Source organism: Chiloscyllium plagiosum, unplaced genomic scaffold (genome assembly GCF_037043375.1).
Source record: "Chiloscyllium plagiosum isolate Xiang-an unplaced genomic scaffold, Cpla_swu_hap1 HiC_scaffold_31, whole genome shotgun sequence".
Lineage (NCBI taxonomy): Eukaryota > Metazoa > Chordata > Chondrichthyes > Orectolobiformes > Hemiscylliidae > Chiloscyllium > Chiloscyllium plagiosum.
The window spans coordinates 31,722,501-31,746,496 of NW_028270169.1; the positions used below are offsets into that span (position 1 = coordinate 31,722,501).

Here is a 23,996-nt window from a genome sequence, read left to right on the forward strand (position 1 = left end):
TTTTGCGTGACTATGAGGAGTTTGCACATTTTCCTGATATCTGCATGGTTTTCCTCTGGCTGCTGTGGTTTCCTCCCACAGTGCAGAGATGTTCAGGGTAGGTGAATTGCCCAGTGTCCAGGGATGTGCAAAGTAGGTGCATTAGACATGGGAAATGAAGGGTTATAGAGGATGGGCCAAATGGCCTGCTTCCACACTGTAGGGATTCTGTGACTACCCATTGACTTTCAATATCTCTATCATCTATGGTGAAGTAGAAAAAGGAGTCAGCTGATATGTTAGTCTTCCTTGTTGACGGTCTGACATTAACAAATGAATGTGTTAATTTCATAAGTGACTGTAATTGTCCATATGTAATTTGGTTCATATCAGCTGACTGAAATTAATATTGCCAAAGTCACATGACAAGCTATTAGCCATCATAAAAAAAAATTGTGTCTAATTTATACATGCATAGCTTTAAAGTCGGTAATATCTCCACGCTTGTACCAAGTACCACATTTTTAGGACTGTGCATATTTCTACTGCAACTAAAACAAATTGATAGTGCAATGTAAGCCTAGCATCATCTCAGGAGCAACGAGATATCTAAAATATTGAACACTATGACTTCAATAAACAGTAGAAAACACTCTACAATGTAAAAGCAATCTGCAAACAGCTAGTAAAGTAACAAGCATGTGGTGAAAGGGTTAAAATTATGTCCCAATACATGTGTGAATCTTATTATGAATATGTTACCGGAATGGAAGGTGTTGCTTAGTCTTGCCCTGTTGTTCGCATGAATATGTTACTGGAATGGAAGGTGTTGCTTAGTCTTGCCCTGTTGTTCGCATGAATATGTTACCGGAATGGAAGGTGTTGCTTAGTCTTGCCCTGTTGTTCGCATGATTATGTTACCGGAATGGAAGGTGTTGCTTAGTCTTGCCCTGTTGTTCGCATGAATGTTTAGATCTCGAAAGAGTATATAAGCTGGGAAAGTCCCCAGTTCGGTAGAGTCTGCTCCGGGTTACGTTTAACCGCCGAGCGTGGGTTGTTGGCAACCGCTCTACGAGAACTGACGGCTCCCAGTTCCGGTAACATGTAGAGTGAGTATAAACCAGACCCGTTGTAAGTACGAGACCTGGTTGAGGCGACACTGCGGGGAATAAAATACTCATATTCTAGCAAACTCGTCTCTCAGTTCTTTTCTCCTGGTCTGTGTCAGACTACTCTCCTGCGAACCCGATCCTTGAGAATTTATAAAACATTTTGGCGTAGTCGGCAGGATCAATCGCAATTGGGGAGAGATTTTGATACAGAACAATGTTTGGGAAAAGGACTAAGAAACCAGAAGAACAAACTGTGGAGGTCCCAACCGTCCCAGGATGGCAGGGACCGTGGCATGACGTGGCAGTTTGTTTGAGGAATGGTGGGGGGGCGACCGGAAAACTGGGAAGCCGAGGGCGTAGGAACCCCAGTGTTGCTGCTGTCTACCCTTGAGAGGATCCCAGTCCTGCCGAAGAACCCCTTGCCTGGGGTGCAGCGGAGGATGTGGGCATGTGCGGCGGCTTGTAGACAACAGTCAGACAAGCGCCAAAAAGCCGAAGCGGAGTTAGCTCTACTGAAACATGAGCAGGGGCTCAGTTCAGGAGATATCTCTATGTTGAGGCAGGAGATTATGAAATTAAAGGCTGAATTGACAACCTTGACGGAACTGGCGGGACGAACTATTATGTACTTGTCCGCCAAGAAACGGGAAGAGAAAAAGAAGGTCCCTCGAACCCCGGACCCAGTACAAGTGCGGGCATTTGTTGCACAATTAAATAATGGGGATCGATGGGATATCGACCATTGGGACGGAAATATTTGGGGAGATTCAGATGATCAGTATGAAGATGACCCACCCGTACTCCAGGCTAAACCAGTAGTTAGGAGAAAACAAGTCCAGAGACGCCTCCCGGTGCAGCGGGAAGTAATGTTAGATGGGGAAGGGAATCCCATACGGAATGAACAGGGGGAGGCAATTATGCATGAATTACCGCGGGCTCAGCCTCCTGCGGAATTGGGATTTTGGTCCCGGAAATTGCCCCCGGCAGGGGAACGATACACCCCCTTTGAGAAACAATTGTTATCATGTTACTGGAGCTTGGTGGAAACTGAAGCTCTAACTATTGGACATGAAGTGATCATGAGAACAGCTATTCCTATCCTCCCGTGGGTACTCAGTGACCCCACTACCCACAGGATAGGAACCGCCCAAGAGAGCAGCATTATCAAATGGAAATGGTACGTGTCAGAAAGAGTGCAGACTGGACAAAAGGGAGTGTCAGTCCTGCATGAGCAAGTGGCGGAGGCCCCTGAGGAAGGGGAAAAGCGGTTTGAGGTGATTGAGTATAAAGAATCACCCGTCAAGATGGGCAAACGGTATGATGAACTGACCCTGGATGAACAAACCACGGCTTGGTTTGTAGATGGGTCAGCCCAATGGAAGGCAGGACAACGTAGATGGAAAGCTGCCGCTTTTAATCTGAAACAAGGTATAACTCTAGAAGAACTAGGCGAGGGGAAAAGTAGTCAGTGGGCAGAATTAAAAGCAGTACATATGGTGGTCATGCAAGCGGGGGTCATGGGAGTTTATTTGTTTTCTGACTCCTGGTCAGTGGTTAATGGCATGACCCAATGGATGCCAACTTGGCAGGCCAATCAGTGGATGATTCAGAATAGGGAGGTATGGGGTAAACAATTATGGGAAGATATATTGGAGAAGGCTCGACATCTAGATATATATATTACCCATGTAGACGCTCATACATCCCGAAATGATGCGGAAGCTTTACATAACCGATATGTAGACGGCATTGTCCGAGCCATGAGTGTACAAAGGGGCACCTCAGTGGACTTGGCTAGATGGGCACACCTTAAGGCCGGACACTGGGGAGTGCAAGGAACCTTGCAGTGGGCTCGAGATCGGGGAATAGATCTTATGGTAGATGATGTCAAGACTGCAGTAAACCAGTGTGAGCAGTGTCAGCATCAACGGCAGGGAGTGCCCCAACATATGATGGGACATATACACCGAGGAGAGGGACCGGGACAGAGCTGGCAAATGGACTTTGTGGGTCCATTACCTTCCTCACAAGGATGTAACCATATATGTACAGCTGTGGACACTATGTCTGGGGTTTTGGTAGCCCATCCCTTTCGACATAACAACCAACAGGCTACCTTACGGTGTTTAGATTTGATCGAACAATTTTAAGGATTGCCCATACAGGTCCAGAGTGACAATGGCTCCCATTTCACAGGAGGGATGGTGAAGCAGTGGTGTCATGATAACCATGTGGAGTGGATTTATCACGTGCCCTACCATCCGCAAGCTGCGGGACTTATTGAACGAATGAACGGGCTTCTAAAATCCTCCCTGCGAAAGGCAGGAGGATGTAATAATTTAACAGGTTGGAAGAAACAATTGATTCGGGTAGTAAAGCAAATTAATAACCGCCCATTGGGAAACGGGGTGACGCCCTTGAATCGGATGATACGGGTGTGTGATACCCCAAAGGCACAGCCTATTAAAATGTGGAAATTTGCTAAGGAAGCTAATATTCCCGTAAGGGCCACACCGGCTTCGGCTGGACTGGACTTACGAGCGTTAACTACACAGACTTTGGTCCAACAAAAACCTACGGTGATTAAGACCGGATTAGGATTGATTTGTCCCCCTGGAACCTATGGGCATATCCTCCCGCGATCGGGATTGTCACTAAAGGGGATTGATGTAATGGCAGGAGTAATTGACGCGGACTACCAAGGAGAATTGGGAGTAGTCCTGGTCAACATCACATCTGAACCTTATGTGATACAGAAGGGAGACAGAATAGCACAATTAGTTATTAAACCATGTAACCTTACAACGGTGGAAGAGACGGGAGCTCCCGTTAAGGTTACTGAGCGTGGGACGGGGGGATTTGGGTCTACTGACACTAAGGGTGCCAAGGTATGGGTACGCCAGACAACTGGTCCCCCCAAACCGGCAGAGATCATAGCCCAAGGAAAAGACAGTCTGGTCACCATTATGTATCCTGGGGAATCAGTCTGGAGGAGTGTGCCAGCTCAGTCGTTGGTACCCTTATCGAAACAAAATGTAGGTTGGAAAATTAATAGTGAGGAATGACAGCAAGATGATTTTAAGTGCGCGGCAAATCAATGATGTACAATTTTAGATCTCACGAGTGATTGTCAAATGTATACTTGTGTACGATGTTATAAGGGGAGAAATGTAACTTTGATAACCCCTAACTGTACATTGATGTTGAATGCAACGGTGAATATGTGTCATTGGAATATAACCGCTCGTGAATGTGAAAGCTCAAACGGGACACGATGGAACATCACGACTGGAGATGAGGACATCTGGATCAGCAATGGAACAGTTATTCAAAACCGGACTCGAATGTTATGGCTGATCTTGGTGCGCCCTAACGTCTCTGACGCGCACCGCACACAGTTGGCTCCCATTATGTCAACTTGTCAGCAGATGGCCCAGGCAGTACTGCACACTGATGTTCACTGGCAGGTGCGGCTGCCGGCTATCCCAGAATGCCAACATAAGAGGAGGCGGCGTGCATGGTATGACACTCTACTGGGAGGTGCAGGAACTGTCATGGGTATCTCAAATGCTATTGACTCTGAGGTAACCCGTACTAAATTATCCAACACAGGACAGGCTACTTCACAAGGGCTGCACACCATCGGGAGATGGATGCCTTCTGTGATGATGACTCAAGAAGAAACAGCTAAAATATTGATGCAATCCCTACAATGGGAACTGAATGTTTGGAACGCTACTCAACAACTGTTTGAAAACATTACAGCTCAATTAAATTGGACTGCCTGTCATATTAACATGTTGCATGCACAGATGCAGAAAGAACGATTCTTGCGCACGGTAACATCCCCTAATGTACAAGCTTGGAGGGGAATATGGAATGTATCCGAGAAACTGTGGATGATGACACATCTAGAGAAAACATGGTGTAATACAACTATGTGTAGAGGGCATTTTGTTACCATGAATGTAACTCGAACTGTTACGGTCTGTCAATATTATGTATTACCGGTGAGTACGTCTTCTGGATACTATTTCCTGAAAACAAAGGGGCAGTGGTTTAGCCCAGATACCAATATTACCTATGATCTGTCTGCCTGTGAACAGACTGATCAAGGTAAAGCTTGTCTACTGATGGACAGATATCGAGACCCTTGTTTGACTAAGGGAACGGCCCTGTGTGAATGGACTGTTGAAGCTTCAAGGGACATGATGTGGCAGATTGGGCCACACACACTCTGTGTGGCTACCAAAAACCCGCATCCCATGCTCCCCACGGTACCGTTCTCAGGATGTCTCTCGAATGTCTATCAGTGGCAATGGCAGAATCAGACTTACCTGTTGACCAATTATAGCAGTGACCATCAACTTACCAAGGTACAGTGGAAAGTGCTGATAAATCCTTGGAACATTTCCCTGGATCGATTTGAGCAAGCATTGGATCGGTCAGAGGAACTTAAGCAGATATTACGAAAGCATCAAACCAATGTCACCAAGGTTACAGTGTCTACCTTTATACATGGACAGGAGGTAGTACACGCTGCCCATGTAGTGGAAGTAGAGTCAGCTCATCATTGGTGGGATATGTTGAGTGGTATGTCCTCCACTGCGGGGAAGTTCCTATTCCCACCCTTATCGATCCTGGTAGGAGTCCTGGTGATCTTAACATGCTGTAATATCCTGACTTGCTTGTATATTTGGCGTGTACGTAGACGCTTGTTGGAAAAAATATATATGGGCATGATGTAACACATGTATTGGGCCAATCAGTGGAATGTGGTGAAAGGGTTAAAATTATGTCCCAATATATGTGTGAATCTTATTATGAATATGTTACCGGAATGGAAGGTGTTGCTTAGTCTTGCCCTGTTGTTCGCATGAATATGTTACCGGAATGGAAGGTGTTGCTTAGTCTTGCCCTGTTGTTCGCATGAATATGTTACCGGAATGGAAGGTGTTGCTTAGTCTTGCCCTGTTGTTCGCATGAATGTTTAGATCTCGAAAGAGTATATAAGCTGGGAAAGTCCCCAGTTCGGTAGAGTCTGCTCCGGGTTACGTTTAACCGCCGAGCGTGGGTTGTTGGCAACCGCTCTACGAGAACTGACGGCTCCCAGTTCCGGTAACATGTAGAGTGAGTATAAACCAGACCCGTTGTAAGTACGAGACCTGGTTGAGGCGACACTGCGGGGAATAAAATACTCATATTCTAGCAAACTCGTCTCTCAGTTCTTTTCTCCTGGTCTGTGTCAGACTACTCTCCTGCGAACCCGATCCTTGAGAATTTATAAAACAAAGCACAATGTGAACATGAATGAAGGATAGCATTTTTGCACGTGTAAGCAAAATAGACAGATGTGTATATCTGGATCTTAATTTTATTTTGTTTTGGACAGTTGTTACAGCAGTTAATTTATACAGAATACATGTCAGCATACTAAAATGTATCATAAATACTGTGTTATTAAAACGTGAATGAGTGTTAAGACATTTCATTTTTGGGGTAAATAAGACTTTTTTGTTATTGTTTTATCCATTTAAGTATTTAAAAATCAATAAACTTGTTTTCTTACTCATTCTTAATTGATGTTCTATTCACCATTTCAGATTAAAATCATTAATAAGCTGTTTCAAACCCTTCACCAATACTGCTCGGACCTGAGCTGCAAAAAATGTAAGCGTCACTGGGAAATGACTGTTTCTCTGATATAGGCCAGTGATGCCCTATAACTGAAATGGAGACATTAGCAGGTAGCATAAAGCCACAAACAATTCCACAATGCACCAAAACATGGTATAACTTCCTAGACACTACACTTTTCATGGAATCTAGTATTTGTTTTCTTTTTTGCAGAGAATAAGCAGAATAATCACAGGCAGATAAAACTTACAAATGCAGATAATTACACGTTACAATTTAATTGAGATGTAGACATACCACAAAGGTTATTCAATGAAGTGCAAGAAGTCTGGCCTCAGTGTCAGAATGATTTTACTTAGTTGAAAGTGAATTATGGAACGAGCTAGTCACCAAAACTTTAAAGTAATATCATTAATGTGTAAAATGTAGACAATGATACAATTACAAAACATATAAACTAAAAGCACGAATAAGGAAATAAATGTGCTGCTATGAATCGTATCTATTGTAAGATTCACCAAACCAGTCAAAATATTAGATTGCAGGAAAAACAGGAGTTGGTTTCTGCTTACAGCTTCAATAAGACAGAAATGTACAGTGGTTTTATCTAACTTTCCAAAAGAATGGCTTTTTAATAATTTCCTATCTTTCGTCTTTTCAGAAGAATCTGGTAAAATGTTCCATGAACTTGGCACATTAACCATCCCTGAGATAACCTTGACAAATACTAAAACAAGATCAGCTAGCAAGTAAATCATCAGAAAAAACAAACTCTGTCCAACTGTCCATAAAACAAAACTCAAGTTGGCCATCCGGCGGGATACTGGATCTGTGAGAGCCTCAGACACATGCAATAGCAGCCACAAGATCAGAAAGCTCATCAGAAGGAAACCTTGAACTTTTATCCAGTCTTTTACCGATGTCCTCGTCTTCATTATGTAAACACCAACCTGTACACCAGCCATGTAAATGGCTATGTATCCAAACAATGAAAAGAGTCCTTCTCTGTTGGCATTAATGAATCCAAACCTTGTGCCTTTGCCATCACTTCCATGTAATATAAATTGCTTCAGATTTGTAGTTTCAAGGAGCAACTGATAACAGATAGCAATGCTAGCTGACAAGATCCAGGAACTTCGCACAGGGCATAATATTAAAAGAAAAGATGATAAGACCCTAACAATTGCCAGGGTGAAAAAGAAGTTCCAATGTAAACCATATTCGGTTACATGCTCATGATAGTCCACTGTTTTAACACTTATTAAACGAGCTAATCCTAAGAAAACCAAAGGCCAAACTGCTATGATCTGTTTAATCACAAAACTAAATTTGGAATATGATATAGTTTTGTTCTTTTGTCTTGCTTCAGGAGATACAACAGCATTTGCAAATACAAAAGCTGCCACTCCAAAATCCATAATGCCAGTTCCATATGTTTCAGCTTTGGCATAGCGTCTTGGAAATATTGGAAAGTCCACGGCTAGAATGCTGATGCCAGTCTTTATGTTAATGAAAACACGAAACAAAGTGACAAAAGGAATATAATTCACATCTAAGTTGGTTTCCAAAAAAGATTTTATGACTTCTTTTAACTGCTGATGAGAGTGCTGTTTTCGTTGACTGTATATTTTAAATACAAATAATGCAAGTACAGCTGCTAGAACCAACACCAACCAGTGAAGCACATTTGCCAAAACTGTGCAGGACAATATAAGAAATGCCACTAACACAAAAAAATCAATCAGCAGAAGTCTTTTCCACGATGATGTTACACTTTCTCCAACAAAATACATTAATATCAGTCCTCGATAGGTGATACATAATGCAGACAGAATTAAACCCAATAAATTCTCAGCTAGAGTAGTACCACTCAGATTACTGATAAATTCTACTTTCAATTCTTTTTCTGCCATATTAGGAATGTTTATTTTTCTGAACAAGACTCCTTAAAATATGCTGTATTTGGCATTAATAGAATTAAAAAACGATTTAATAAAGACACAAAGACATTGATCAGAAACATTCAGTCTTCCTAGATGTTGCCTGACATGTTGAGTATTTTCAGAATTACAATTGGGATGGTTGTTTCTGTTAAGTTAAATAGATCTTACGAGATCAAACGTGTTTTAAAAGGAATCCAACACGTTATCAGATGATTATTTTGAAGGCATTCTCATTTCCTGACACAGTTTCTAATAGTTTCTAAAAGATGTTACGCCTGATTTGAGAGGAAGGGTCACTGGACTCGAAATGTTAACTCTGATTTCTCTGTACAGCTGCTGCCAGACCTGCTCAGCCTTTCCAGCAAATTCTGTGTGTGTCTGAGATTGTTTTGGTTATGCATTCGCGGCGCTCAGAAATGGGATTGAGCACATCACCCACAACGAGGAAAGTTACTCAATGTCTTCTGTGACAACACAAGCGAAAACAAGCAGTCTACTTTGTCAGGCATGATGTGGAGGTGCCGCTGTTGGACTGGGGTGTACAAAGTCAAAAAGCATCCTTTGTTAGGAACATCGGGGGCATAATCCCCGACCGTCACGGTCTCACAATGTTATCCCCACAAACCCGCTGTTTTGAGGATCCAGTTGAGCCAGTGACAGGGCCACAAGAGGGAATCCATTACCCGAATCATCTCGTCCTTGTCCCTCCAAAGTTATCGAAATATTAAAATCGTTCGGATGAGGATTTATTCATTTGCTCACTCCCGTAACCTTTAACAACCAAGTTCTTCGCGACGGTTCAGGCTGAGGCCTAGGCCTGAGCGGCGGGACTCAGCGTTATGACAGCGCCAGACACCTTCCCAGACACTTGCGGTGCAGGGGCCTCGCGGGAGCAGGGACAGGGTGAAAGGTCACGGCGAACACCAACGGCCGCCAGAGCTCACGAGCTGGGAGACCAGACCAGCTTAGCCGGGCGCGCTCCCGCCAGTCCCCGCGAGCCAGGCGCGCTCCCGTCATAGCCCGCCCGGGGAGGGAGAGCGGGAATGGCAGCTTCCACTGACTACGCTCGGCGAGATCCGAGGGAAGCTCATCGCAAGCGGGGAGCTACCCCCTCGATAGAGGGGAGTCAGGTAAGAAGGAGGGGCTCTGCAAGGTTCGAGATGAGGGGCTGCTGGTCTCTGTAACTGCCTCTAACAGCCCTTCATTAACATGAGGCGGCGAGTTTTATTTATCCCACAGCAAAGAGTGATATTCGTGTGTCTCATTGCACTGCACGCTCTAACTACAGCTCTTCTTCGATTGTGAAGCGAATCGCAGCTTTCTGTTCGAATACTGTATTAAAAATGTGCCAAGGCGATGAGAAATATGTCAAAAGATACTGTGCGCTGGCGGAAAGAAATGCTGCCAGTCTTGGGAATTTCAAATATCATACAATCTCAACCACATTGATAGTCACCAAGCCTGGACTAGATTTGATTTGCTGCAGTGTGTTTGAAGTCGGGAAAGGGATTGTGTAAGTGCACGTTATTTTACTGATCTCACGTCTGGTCACTAAACTCTAAAAGACTCCTGATCTTCAGGGAAACGAGTCTGGATGATTATAATTCGGGGTTTTCCTTTTACTTCTTGGGACAAAACTGGCGTTATCCAAACATTTTTAAGAGGCAAGATTGCTGTGATAGTGGCGCCGTTAATTAAATACTTTTAATTTTTGGTCGTGAGAAGTCTGGACAAAAGAGGGAAATGAATCATCCACGAGTCACAACTGTAATTCGCTTTCCCTGATGTCCAAAAATATGATTGGATTTGAATTTCCATCGTATTTCCAAACCGACTTTCTCAAGCCTTTGTCTGTGAGTGTGTAGGACGGTTAAACGGGCAGGATCAAGCTGGGCTGTGATGCAACCATCGCTGAATAGTTTGCTATCTGAGTTAATGGCTGAGCAATGACAGTTTGTGCTTTATTGTCATGACTCCTAATAATGAAAATACACTCCTGAAAAACTTGCTTATTTTTTTGAAAAAGAGGAAATTCTAAAATGTTTTGTTTTTAAATGGAGAGAAAACTTTGAACCTTAACAGTGACCTGTCACCAAGATCATCAAAATGATAAAGCTGATTGCGTTTCATTAACAGTATCCCAAGAGCACCCCGCCGATTCCTTGAACATCTTAGAATTGTACTTTTTTTATTATTGTGTTGGCTTTCTTTCTGCTTTACTAGACTGGGAGCGATAATCACACGATGTAATGGTATGTTTGAACTTGCATTGCTGGATGTTGAGTAGTTTTATACAGCCTGTTGCAATGCTGATTGATTTCAAATTGACCAATCCCTTACAGCTAAAGAACAGTTTTAAGTTTGGTTGAAAATAACGTACTCTATTAAATTCGACCTTGCCGGGGAATAATACACTAACTGTAAAGGTTGTGTCAGAACATTTATAGGTGTAATTTTCCTAGGCATAATAGTTGAACCATTAAATTCCTAGGTGCACAGCAATAATATTGTTCCTAGGATGTATTCGCTGAGACAGCAAGAACAGGCTTGTGGCCCTTACTGACTTGGATAGAGTAATCTTGCGTCTGACTTTGTGGTAACAGTCAAGCCTTTCACAGATTTTTGTGTTTAACTCCACCCTGTTGAAAAATGCCATGCTGGCATTAGGATTATAGAAATTTACAGTTGGCTGTGGTGTGTTTTGTTACAAAAGTAGCAAGCTAGAAATAACTCACAGCCAAGATGTGTACTGTGAAGTCACCATCCTGGCTTGTGAACAATGCTTGGGCCACAGTGCTTGGATTTCATTATAGCAACTTCCAAGCTGTAACTATTAGTTGTAACTTCTTACATTTTCATATTTGCTTTTTGGGTATGCATTTAGACAATTGTAAAATACTGTTCTTGATAAAACAAATCGCTTTAAAAAATACGCAGATGTTGACAATTTAGTATTTACGGAAAGAATACAACAGTATGGATTATGGTGCGGCAGTGGTAGTGTCCCTAGCTCTAAACCAGGAGACCTGGGTTCAAGTCCCATCTACTCCAGTGGTGTTGGGTATGTGGTGCTGGAAAAGGACAGTCGGTTAGGCAGGATCTGAGAAGCAAGAGAATCACCGTTCTCCTGCTCCTTGGATGTTGCCTGACTGGCTGTGCTTTTCCAGCACCACACTCTCGACTGGTCTCTAGCATCTGCAGTCGTCACTTTCACCTACTCCAGAGGTGAGTTTAATATCTGTGAACAGATTGATTGATTAGAAAATATAGAAAATACAATAGTAAGGACACTTGTGGTGCAGTGGTAGTGTTTCTGCCTCTGAGGAAGGAGGCCTGAGTTCAAGTTCACCTGTTCTAGAAGTGTTCCTGAACAGGTTAGTTAGGAAATATCGAGAATACAGCAGTTCAACTAGAGTCATAGAGATGTACAGCACAGAAACAGACCTCTCGGTCCAACTTGTCCATGCCAACCAGATATCCCAACCTAATCTCGTCCCACTTGCCAGGGCCTGGCCCATATCCCTCCAAAACCTTTCTATTTATATACCCATCCAGATGCCTTTTAAAGGTTTCAATTGTACTAGCCTCCACTGCTTCCTCTGGCAGCTCATTCCATACATGTAACTCATTCTGCGTGAAAAAGGTGCCCTTTAGGTCTCTTTTATATCTTTCCCCTCTCACCCCACGCCAGGAAACAGACTTTGTCCATTTATTCCATCCATACCCCTCATGATTTTATAAACCTCTATAAGGTCTCCTCTCAGCCTCTGATGTTCCAGGGAAAACAGCCCATGCCTGTTCAACCTCTCTGGATAGGTCAAATCCTCCAACCTTGTCAACATCCTTGTAAATCTTTTCTGAGTCCTTTCAAATTTCACAACATATTTCTGATAGGAAGGAGAGCAGAATTGCACACAATATTCCAAAAGTGGCCTAACCAATGTCCTGTAAAGCCACAATATGACCTCCCGACTCCTGTACTCAATACTTTGATCAATGAAGGAAAGCATACCAAATGCCGCCTTCACTATCCTATCAACCTGCGACTCTGCTTTCAAGGAGCTATGAACTTGCACTCCAAGGTCTCTTTGTTCAGCAACACTTCCTAGGACTTTACTAGTAAGTGTATAAGTCCTGCGAAGATTTGCTTTCCCAAAGTACAGCACCTCGCACTTATCTAAATTAAACTTCATCTGCCACTCCTCAGCCCATTGGCTCATCTGATCAAGATCCCATTATAATCTGAAGTAGCCTTCTTCACTGTCCACTACACTTCCAAATTTGGTGTCATCTGCAAACTGACTAACTATACCTCTTATGTTCATATCCAAATCATTTATATAAATGAAGAAAAGTAGTGGATCCAGCACCCATCCTTGTGGCACTCCACTGGTCACAAGCCTCCAGTCTGAAAAACAATCCTCCACCACCACCCTCTGTCTTCTTCCTTTGAGCCAGTTATGTATCCAAATAGCTAGTTTTCCCTGTATTCCATGAGATCTAACCTTGCTAACCAGTTTCCCATGGGGAACCTTGTCAAATGCTTTACTGAAGTCCATATATATCAGGTATATCACTCTGCCCTCATCAAATCTCTTTGTTACTTCTTTAAAAAATTCAATTAAGTTTGTGAGACATGATTTCCCACGCACAAAGCCATGCTGACTGTCCCTAATCTGTCCTTACATTTCCAAATACATGTCCTCATGATTCCCTCCAACAAGTTTCCCACCACTGACGTCAGGTTCACTGGTCTATAGTTCCCTGGCTTGTCCTTATCGCCTTTCAGAAACATAAGGTGAAATTTTTCTGGCACTGGCGGGAACTTTGGAAAAATACGGCAAGAATGGAAAACCCAATTCTTGACATTGAGAAAAACAGTCCCTTAAGTTAAAACAGTGAGTTTTAAATTTAGCTATACTGTAATTGGTGACCACCTTATTTCCAGGTATTTGCATCTCATTATTAGCTAATCTCACCTCATTTAGGTGTAGTTTGTGCTTCTCCCATGCACTGGTGAGAAACTAGACAATGTCAGTTCCTGATGAAGGACTTATGCCTGAAACACCGACTCTCCTGCCACTCGGATGCTGCCTGACCTGCTGTGCTTTTCCAGCACCATACTCTCGACTCTTATCTTCAGCATCTGCAGTCCTCACTTTCTCCGCAATGTCAATTCCCAACTTGAAAGTTAGACCAATACCATTAAAACTTTGCAATGTAAGTTGTCCATGAGTTCCAGTGCCCCTTTCAGGTTGTTCTGTGTGCAGAGACACGGACCTACCATGCATCTGCATTAGATGCATTTTATGGCTTTTAGATTGTTTTTCATTAGTGCTGACTTACTTCATGCTTGCTTGGACACTCAGCATCTGTGGCTACCCTTGCCTTTTAGCTCATTACTGCTTCAAAGAGAATATAGAAAATATTGCTACGTCAATATCACACCAATAGCATGTGCGAGTAGCTTATCTGCCAGCACACACATGTGCTTCAACAAATGGATAGCTCCGAAAGTCAAAGGTGACCAGTCTTTAACGATGTGAAGCTATCAGTCACAAATGTCAATCAAGAGCATCACCATATCTCAGTTTGGGGCTTGGCCACATGTGAGTCATGTATTTGGTGTGAGCAGGGTCTAGGGATCCATGACTTTTCACTCTGAGCCTTGGGCCATGGTCAGTTCTGCAGATCATAAAAGCAGCCTGGGCATCACATATAAGTCATTTGTGGTGTTGTAGAGACATCGGTTTTGGGCCGGACTGTAACATTTCAGTTGAGATCGGCCAAGGTTAGAATTGGGGTTTGGGGCAGTAGACAACAAGGAAGGTTATTAGAGATAACCTGTGCAATGTATTGGAAAGTGGGCAACTCAGGTTTGGGAATGGCATGTATTATGCTCTGATGCAGAAGGGGTATTGACAGTGAAGGAATCAACACAAATATAAAGGTGGATCTGATATATCTCCCTGTGTCTGCGTGGGTTTCCTCCGGGTGCTCCGGTTTCCTCCCACAGTCCAAAGATATGCAGGTCAGGTGAATTGGCCATGCTAAATTGCCCGTAGTGTTAGGTAAGGGGTAAATGTAGGGGTGTGGGTGGGTTGTGCTTCGGCGGGGCGGTGTGGGCTTGTTGGGCCGAAGGGCCTGTTTCCACACTGTAAGTAATGTAATGTAATCTAATCTAATCTAAATAACATCGGAGGGTACTGAGGGGTAATTTCACAAGTATCTACCACTCTGACTTTACTGGGGGGACAATGAATATTGGAACAAGGAAATATGTTATACCAAGGGCTGTGGGGGCAAATTGGGGATATTAACTGTTGAATAAAAGGATTAGATGTGAACGTGAGGAGTCTGTATTCTGGTAGAATTGGCAGGGATAGCAACAAAATATGATGCGTGAAGTGGGGAAGAGGGAAGAGAATTTTACTAGGTAGAGCCTGAAGCCCATTCTTAGGAGCATGACCTAGTATGTCATTAGGTTAGGTTAGATTAGATTAGATTACTTACCGTGTGGAAACAGGCCCTTTGGCCCAACAAGTCCACACCGACCTGCCGAAGCGCAACCCACCCATACATTTACCCCTTCACCTAACACTACGGGTAATTTAGCATAGCCAATTCACCTGGCCTGCACATCTTTGGACTGTGGGAGGAAACCGGAGCACCGGAGGAAACCCACGCAGACACAGGGAAAATGTGCAAACTCCACACAGTCGCCTGAGGTGGGAATTGAATCCAGGTCTCTGGCGCTGTGAGGCAGTAGTGCTAACCACTGTGCCACCATGCCGCCTTTGACCAAATCTCAACAGCACAATAAGGAAGATAAATGGCTGGCAACAAATTTACAGTGGGTGGAATAAAGTTTCCATCTTATTTTGGTCTTTGGGGTGGGGTGTAAATGTTTGCCTTATGAGTTCTTGTTTGGGAGGTAGTTGAGCATTGGTCATTATCTGTGCTTGAACGAGTGTGTGCTGTCTCATTAAGTATGTTGGAATGAATCTTTGCTTCCAGAGAAGAGTGTACTTACAAATGTGTCGTGCACACACAAGGTGCCCATAAATATGGAACATTAGAGGAAGCAAGCCACTATTACAAGACACTTGTTTAGCCTCTGTGATCTCCTTGTTAAAGTGCTAAGTCTTGCACACACACATGAATGTCAGGATTGAAGGATACATAACGTCCACTGCTCAGAGTTGAGCAACGTTCCAATCCTCCTTGGTGTGGATGAAGAGATTGCTGAATTCTGGCCTTGTGGTCACATAACAAGGTCCTTTATCTAAATTGACAGTCAGTGAGATGTGATAATTGAAAGTGCATATATATTTAGAGATGTGAAGGCATATTTCCAATGATGTGTCCCTGTACTACGTTGTGCCCTGGGAGAGTTTTTCCTTGCCCTCTCACTAAGACTTAGTGCAGTCCTGGTGCTTGCAGCTGGGATGGAAGGAACTTTCTCTTTAGTGGACCTTGTTGGCGTGGAGGATTTGGGTAAATGACCAAAGGGGTATTTGCAGCTAGAGGGTTCAGACATGTTGAGAGTGACCTTTCCAAATGTAGGCTCACTCCTGTTGGCTGCAAATTCTGTAGGGTTGGGGATTGCAGGGAGATCAAGGAGTCTGACACCTTTGGAATGTATTGACCCGTAACCTCTGGGGAGTTCTCTGTAGTTCCTCTGTCTGGGTGTCTGCTAGTACCACCACTTCTCCTTGAGAGGAAGGATAATCTGGAATGAGGTTGACATAACTTGGTCCCCTTTTCCCATGCCACTGATGCTGAGCACCAATGGCTAAAGTGATGGGCGCAGATATGCATGCTTTCCATGCAGCTACTGGGTCCTGCTAGCGCTGGCTTTCCACAACACTGTCAACCTGTCCATGGAGGCAGTGATGTGTGTGCATGCCGGTCCCAGCATTGTGATAATATCTGTAGACTTCTCCAAATTTCACTGTGCATCGCTGAGCAAATCTGCCTGCTTTCTGTTCTACATTTATACAATATAATTAATGGCCAGCACTATGGGTCATTTTTTTTACCTGTACTCGAACAGTGCTTGGTCTCCAGCAGTCCACAGTCCTCTGACTGTCAGTGAAAGTGTTAGCAGAGACATTCCAGTGATGTGTTCACCAGCTTGTGCTCTTGATTCTAATTTAGATAGCGAACCCATTGAGGTGAAAGACTCCCAGTGGTCACAGGAGAAAGCCTGCAAGTGCATCCTCAGGTATCTGTGGTTGCTTCCACAGAGGAGGAGGAGCACTTGGGCTGGCATATTTGGAGCAGTGGCTGCATGGGTGTTGCTGTTATATGCCATTAGTTGTGCAATAGAGGTAGCAGTTTGAGAATCTTTGTAAGCGGATAGAGTTGGTAACTTGAGAGTACAGTGCAGCAAATCTTACTGGGTTGCCTTGATGTGAATGTCTTGGCACTTGATGTGAGCAGTTTCTATCATTTCCAGCCATCTTGAGGGGTGAAGAACTGGACGTCGGCCACCATGCCACATGTCTATCTTAGTCATTTCTGCACAGTTAGGAGCCATTTTCTCTGCCGTGAGACAAAGGGAGAGCTTGACTGAGATGAAAGGAAATGGAAGAACTGTTGGTACAGGAACAGCAGAGGTGGTGAGATGACCTGAGTGAATGAGGAGCTGGAAATGTATTGCTGGAAAAGCGCAGCAGGTCAGGCAGCATCCAGGGAACAGGAGAATCGACGTTTCGGGCATAAGCCCTTCTTCCTGAAGAAGGGCTTATGCCCGAAACGTCGATTCTCCTGTTCCCTGGATGCTGCCTGACCTGCTGTGCTTTTCCAGCAACACATTTCCAGCTTTGATCTCCAGCATCTGCAGACCTCACTTTCTCCTGAGTGAATGAGGAGGAGGGGTAGGAAGGGTTTTGGAGGATGAGGTGTATGGGAGATTTTCAGTGGAGCTGCTGCATGCAATATTGAGAATTTTGGACCATTAGCCTTGAAAATATTACTGGCTGGTGGCAGTGTCAGAGTGAGGGTGAGAATGCAGAGAGAAGATGGTAGCACTTGTCCTTGCAGAACATAGAGATTATTAACCTTCCTTTGGCAAGGCTGGGAATTTCTTTTGGTCCACAAAATAGCACTCGCCCTGGCCGCAAAGACCGTTCCCTCCGTGACTACCTGATCGGTCCACGCCCCCCTACAACCCACCCTCCCATCCTGGCACTTTCTCCTGCCACCGCAGGAACTGTAAAACTTGCACCCACACCTCCTCCCTCACCTCTATCCAAGGCCCTAAAGGAGCCTTCCACATCCATCAAAGTTTTACCTGCACATCCACTAATATCATTTATTATATCCGTTGCTCTAGATGCGGTCTCCTCTACATTGGAGAGACTGGGCGCCTCCTAGCAGAGCGCTTTAGGGAACATCTCCGGGACACCCGCACCAATCAACCACACTGCCCCGTGGCCCAACATTTCAACTCCCCCTCCCACTCTGCTGAGGACATGGAGGTCCTGGGCCTCCTTCACCGCCGCTCCCTCACCACCAGACTCCTGGAGGAAGAACGCCTCATCTTCTGCCTCGGAACACTTCAACCCCAGGGCATCAATGTGGACTTCAACAGTTTCCTCATTTCCCCTTCCCCCACCTCACCCTAGTTCCAAACTTCCAGCTCAGCACTGTCCCCATGACTTGTCCGGACTTGTCCTACCTGCCTATCTCCTTTTCCACCTATCCACTCCTCCCTGACCTATCACCTTCATCCCCTCCCCCACTCACCCATTGTACTCTATGCTTCTTTCTCCCCACCCCCACCCTCCTCTAGCTTATCTCTCCACGTTTCAGGCTCACTGCCTTTATTCCTGATGAAGGGCTTTTGCCCGAAACGTCGATTTCGCTGCTCCTTGGATGCTGCCTGAACTGCTGTGCTCTTCCAGCATCTGTAGTCATTGTTTTTACCTACCTGCTATATGAATGCAGGCCGGCTGTGGTCTCCTTTGACGGCTCTTTACCTAGCACTATGTCCATAGTATCTTCAGGTCCCTTCTCTGACGTGGCGTTCCAACATATTTTACGGTGACATCCTGTTGCCAAAGCAAATGGAACAGAGTCGAAAACCGGCGCTAGAAAAAGCACAGGAGTTCAGGCAGCATCCAAGCAGCAGGAGAGTCGACGTTTCTGGTTTAAGCCCTTCATCAGGAATGTGAAAGGGGAGGTGGGCTAAAAGATAAATGCAGGGGTGGGGTAGGGCTGGGGTACAGGAGGGAAGGTGGGTGGGATGGTGATAAGTGGATGCAGGTGGAATTTGATTGTGATAGGTCAGTGGGGAGGGTGGAGCAGATAGGTCAAGTCAAGAGGGCGGTGGTGAGTTGGAGGATTGGATCTGAGATGTGGTGGGGGGTGGGGACATATGGAAATTGGTGAAGTTACTATTGATGCCATGTAGTTGAAGGGTTCTGAGGTGGAAGATGAGCCGTTCTTCCTCCACTTCGCAGGTGGTTTTGATTTGGCAGTGGAGGAGGGCAGAATTTGCTTGTCCTTGGGGGAGTTGAAGTAGTAGTCACAGGGTGGTGGGATTGTTTGGTGTGTGAGGACCAGAGATGTTCCCTGAGCTGCTCCGTGAGTTGGCGCTTGGTCTCCCCGATGTGGAAGAGGCCACGTCGAGAGCAGTGGCTACAGTAAATGAGATGGGTGGATGTGCAGGAAAGTCTCTGCTGGATTTGAAATGACGCTTTAGGGTTCACTATTTTCTATTTCATCTGCATCCACCTATTCCCATCCCACCTACCTTCTCCCCCAGTTCCACCCACCCCAACCAACACCCCCCCCTCCCCCAGTCCACTTCCCCTTCCACACTCCTAAAGGGCTTATGCCCAAAATGTCAACTCACCTGCTGCGTGACCTGCTGTGCTTTTTCCAGTGCCATACTTTTCGACTCTGACTCTCCAGCATCTGCATTCCACTCACCCCTAGTTGCTGAAAAATAATGGAACAGCACTTAGTAGGAGGTTCCTGGCATTCAGTTTTTGAAGTGATGAGTAATTGAGGTTTAAGTATGGCACCATTGGAGCGAACAGCCAAGATACTGGTGGTAGTGAGTACCTCCTGCCTCTACTGCCGTGTCATTGCATGAGAAGGGTGCCGTGGAGCCTGAAAACAAAATAATGAGGTGAATAGCAGAAAACCTTTGAGACAAGTCAGCATAAGGCATGGCGAGAAACCCTCTATGAATCTCCTTAAAAATAGCTGCCAGAAAATAGGACAATTCAGTCAATAGAATCCTTGTCATGTATACCAATCAATGTTTAGTGGTACAAAATCAAATTGTATGGTGATGTCAATTTGGGGGCAATTCACTAAAAAAGCTTTTTAGTATACTGAAACATCAGATTTTAATTTGGCTTAAGTCTGAAGTTAATGCTTGCTGGAATTAAGAATAAATTGTTATTTTTTAGAATTGATTATTTACTCTTATTTGGGAAAATTTCTGGTAGTAATTTGTAAAAAGAGCCTTCATGAGTAGAGCGTGATCTTGCAAATGATTGATAGGGCTATTGAATTGAAACTGAATCTTATGATCTGGTTGTAAATACAAGTGTTTTAGTTTGTGGAGGGAAGTATGTCCAAGAACTGGTCAGAGAACGCCATATTGTTGCCGCACGAAGTGGATAACAACATTTTTTTTGCCTTTTTGGAAATAGAAAAATTTAGTAAAAATTCTGATTTTTTCAAAAATAATTCCAGAGGATTTGTTAAAATGGTCACTGAGTGTACAATTTGCTTTGTTTATGGTATATTTTGCCATCCATGTCATGGTCCATGTCCATTCTTCTAAGAGAAAACAAAATGGTAATTTAACAAAGTGTGCAAGACCTTAAAATGCTTGACCACTTTCTGCCCAGATTGAACTGCAGCAGGGTTTTTATTAAAAAAAATTAGTTACTGTAAAAATTAATATGGTTATTTGATCATACTTCCCAGATGTTTCAATGAATTTTGGGAACAACAATTTTAATGTTGTTTCAATGCACCTTGTTACAATCTGGCAAGAGACTGTTGATGTTTAAATAGAAATTCAAACATCTCATTTTAACTAATAGAACTATGTCACAAGACTTCAGCTTCTTTTAACAAAATAGAAACTTTATTTTCAGGGAGGAAAACAGAAAACAGGGTCAATTAGCTTGCCATCTATCATAGGGAAAAAAGGACCTCCAAACGGACTCCACCACCAAGGATATATTTCCCTCCCCTCCCCTATCAGCATTCCGTAAAGACCACTCCCTCCGTGACTCCCTCGTCAGGTCCACACCCCCCACCAACCCAACCTCCACTCCCGGCACCTTCCCCTGCAACCGCAGGAGGTGCAAGACTTGCGCCCACACCTCCCCCCTCACCTCCCTCCAAGGCCCCAAAGGAAACTTCCATATCCGCCACAGATTCACCTGCACCTCCACACACATCATCTATTGCATCCTCTGCACCCGATGTGGCCTCCTCTATATTGGGGAGACAGGCCGGCTACTTGCGGAGCGTTTCAGAGAACACCTCTGGGACACCCGGACCAACCAACCCAACCACCCTGTGGCTCAACATTTCAATTCCCCCTCCCACTCCACCAAGGATATGCAGGTCTTTGGACTCCTCCATCGCCAGACCACAACAAAACGACGGTTGGAGGAAGAGTGCCTCATCTTCCGCCTAGGAACCCTCCAACCACAAGGGATGAACTCGGATTTCACCAGTTTCCTCATTTCCCCTCCCCCCACCTTGTCTCAGTCTAATCCATCGAATTCAGCACCGCCTTCCTAACCTGAGATCTTCTTCCCGACCTCTCCGCCCCCACCCCAGTCTGACCTATCACCCTCACCTTGACCTCTTTCCACCTATCACATTTCCGATGCCCCTTCCCCAGGTCCGTCCTCCCTATCTTTTATCTTAGCCTGCTGGACAAACTTTCCTCATTCCTGAAGAAGGGCTTATGCCCGAAACGTCGATTCTCCTGTTCCCTGGATGCTGCCCGACCTGCTGCGCTTTTCCAGCAACACATTTTCAGATCTATCATAGGGAAGCTGTTAAAAGCTAATATTAAAGTCATGATTTTGTGAAAGGGAAATCATGTTTAACCAATTTATTTGGTTTTTTTTTTGAGATATAAACATGCGCTGTGGATAAAGGGGAACTGGGAGGTGTACTCTACTTAGATTACCGGAAGGCATTTAAAAATGTGCCAGATCATCGGTTATTGCAGAAAACCTAAGCTCATGATGTAGCAAGTAACATATTGACACAAATAAAAGATTGGCAAGCTCATAGGGAACAGTAGTATGAATGGATTGGTTCTCTGGTTGGCAAACAATGTTCCATAGAGACCAGTGTTGGGGCCATAACAGTTTACAATTTTATGTAAATGACTTGGATGAAGAGATCAATGACTCAAAGATGGGTAGAAAAATAAGCAGTGAAAAGGACATTAGGTGACAAATTGATAGAGATGGATTAAATGGGTGGAAAAAATTTTGCAAATGTGAGAAAATGTGAAATTGTCCATTTTGGCATGGAGAATATAAAAGAAGCATATTATCTAATTGGGTGAGAAATTGTAAAAAAACCCTAAGATGCTGAAAAATCTGAGTATCCTAATGCAAGAATCTCAACAGGTTTGTGTGCAGAATCAGGAAGTAATTAAGAGTTAATAATGTTATTTATGATGAGGGAAATTGAGTACTTAAATAGGGAAGTTATGCTTCATAAAAAAGGGCACAGGTGAGACCTCACCTGGCGGCATGATGGCTCGGTGGTTAGCAATGCTGCCTCACAGCACCAGGGACCCAGGTTCGATTCCAGCCTCAGGTGACTGTCTGTGTGGTGTTTGCACATTCTCCCTATATCTGTGTGGGTTTCCTCCAGGTATTATGCGCACTATTGGTCTCTTTATTGAAGGAAATATGTAAGTGTATTGGAAGCAGTTCAGATGTTTACTTGACTAATACCTGAAATGGGTGGGTTGTCTTATGAGGAAAGATTAGACAGATTAGATTTGTATCAGCTGGAGTTCAGAAGAGTAAGAGGTGACTTGAGAAGGATCTTGGCAGGGTAGATGCGGAAAGTGTGTTTCCTCTTGCGGAGAAATCTAGAATCGGGGGTCATTTTACAAATAAGCTGTTCCCTATTTAAGATAGAGATGAGGAGTTTTCTTTTCGCTCATGGTTGTGAGTCTTTGACAATATCTTTCTTAAAGGCACTGGAAAATATCTTTGAATATTTTTTGGTCAGAGGTAAATTCGTAAGCAAAATGGTAAAGATTATTGGGGGAAGGTTAGATGACAATAAGGAGTAACCAAATCTTATCAAATGGCAGAACATGCTCAGGACCAAAAAAGTGGCCCACTTCTTCTACTAATTCGTATGTTCATATGTATGTGGAATGTGTTAGAGAAGAATATTTGAGGAAGTTAACATTATTAATACTATAGCTCCTAACTATGTGTGTTTTGCACTCAGGTTTACTTAAAATCACCCTCCAAAGTCTCTAATAAGACAAATAAACCATTAATCTGTAGAGACCACGCAAAGATGTGCTACAGCCCTCTGAAGAATCCTCCTCAGCTCCAATTATTCCAGAGGAAATACTTTCATTTGCCATTTCTTGACTGTGGATTCCTGCAGACTATCCTTTATTCTGGTTACTTTTCAATCCTTCCAAGCTAATTCAGCTGATTACTTTCTTTTTATAAGAGGTATTAGGCAAGAACTTTCGAAAGCTGATTGGAGGCAGATGTTCGCAGGTAAAGGGCCGGCTGGAAAATGGGAAGCCTTCAGCAATGAGATAACAAGAATCCAGAAAAAGTATATTCCTGTCAGGGTGAAAGGAAAGGCTGGTAGGTATAGGGAATAAAGAAATTGAGGGTTTGTTCAAGAAAAAGAAGGAAGCATATGTAAGGTAGAGACAGGATAGATTGAGTGAATCCTTAGAAGAGTATAAAGGAAGTAGGAGTATACTTAAGAGGGAAAGCAGGAGGGCAAAAAGGGAACATGAGAGAGCTTTGGTAAAAAGAATTAAGGAGAAGCCAAAGGGCTTTTACAAATACATTAAGGACAAAAGGATAACTAGGGAGAGAGTAGGGCCCCTCAAAGATCAGCAAGGCGGCCTTTGTGTGGAGCCGCAGAAAATGGGGGAGATACTAAATGAGTATTTTGCATCAGTATTTACTGTGGAAAAGGATATGGAAGATATAGACTGTAGGGAAATAGATGGTGACATCTTGCAAAATGTCCAGATTACAGAGGAGGAAGTGCTGGATGTCTTGAAATGGGTAAAGGTGGATAAATCCCCAGGACCTGATCAGGT

At 44.0% G+C, this 23,996-nt stretch overlaps 3 protein-coding genes across 6 annotated transcripts in view; 2 read left to right on the forward strand and 1 right to left on the reverse strand.

Moving 5' to 3' along the window:
• The first annotated feature begins 681 nt into the window (after positions 1 to 681).
• On the forward strand, positions 682 to 6,321 carry LOC148141877 (uncharacterized). Its single transcript, XM_087977087.1, is given in 4 exon segments — positions 682 to 752; positions 912 to 1,413; positions 1,415 to 3,169; positions 4,202 to 6,321. Coding segments are annotated over 3 exon segments (3,501 nt in total). The 5' UTR covers positions 682 to 752; positions 912 to 1,305; the 3' UTR covers positions 5,840 to 6,321.
• Positions 6,322 to 6,449: 128 nt separating this feature from the next.
• pigw (phosphatidylinositol glycan anchor biosynthesis, class W) lies at positions 6,450 to 9,591 on the reverse strand. The gene has a single exon (XM_043718564.2). The coding sequence runs from the start codon at positions 8,639 to 8,641 to the stop codon at positions 7,115 to 7,117; it is 1,527 nt and encodes a 508-aa protein (XP_043574499.2). The 5' UTR covers positions 8,642 to 9,591; the 3' UTR covers positions 6,450 to 7,114.
• Positions 9,592 to 9,664: 73 nt separating this feature from the next.
• The window catches only part of myo19 (myosin XIX), a 65,023-nt gene continuing 50,691 nt past the window's right edge, over positions 9,665 to 23,996 (forward strand). For 2 of the 4 annotated variants that reach the window (XM_043718561.2, XM_043718562.2), the window contains exon 1: positions 9,665 to 9,801. In XM_043718561.2, coding sequence (XP_043574496.2) covers positions 9,715 to 9,801 — 87 coding nt within the window. In that variant the 5' untranslated portion in view covers positions 9,665 to 9,714. Of the gene's footprint in view, positions 9,802 to 10,046; positions 10,185 to 23,996 lie in introns of those variants that run through there. The other 2 variants (XM_087977401.1, XM_087977402.1) reach the window with 1 other exon arrangement.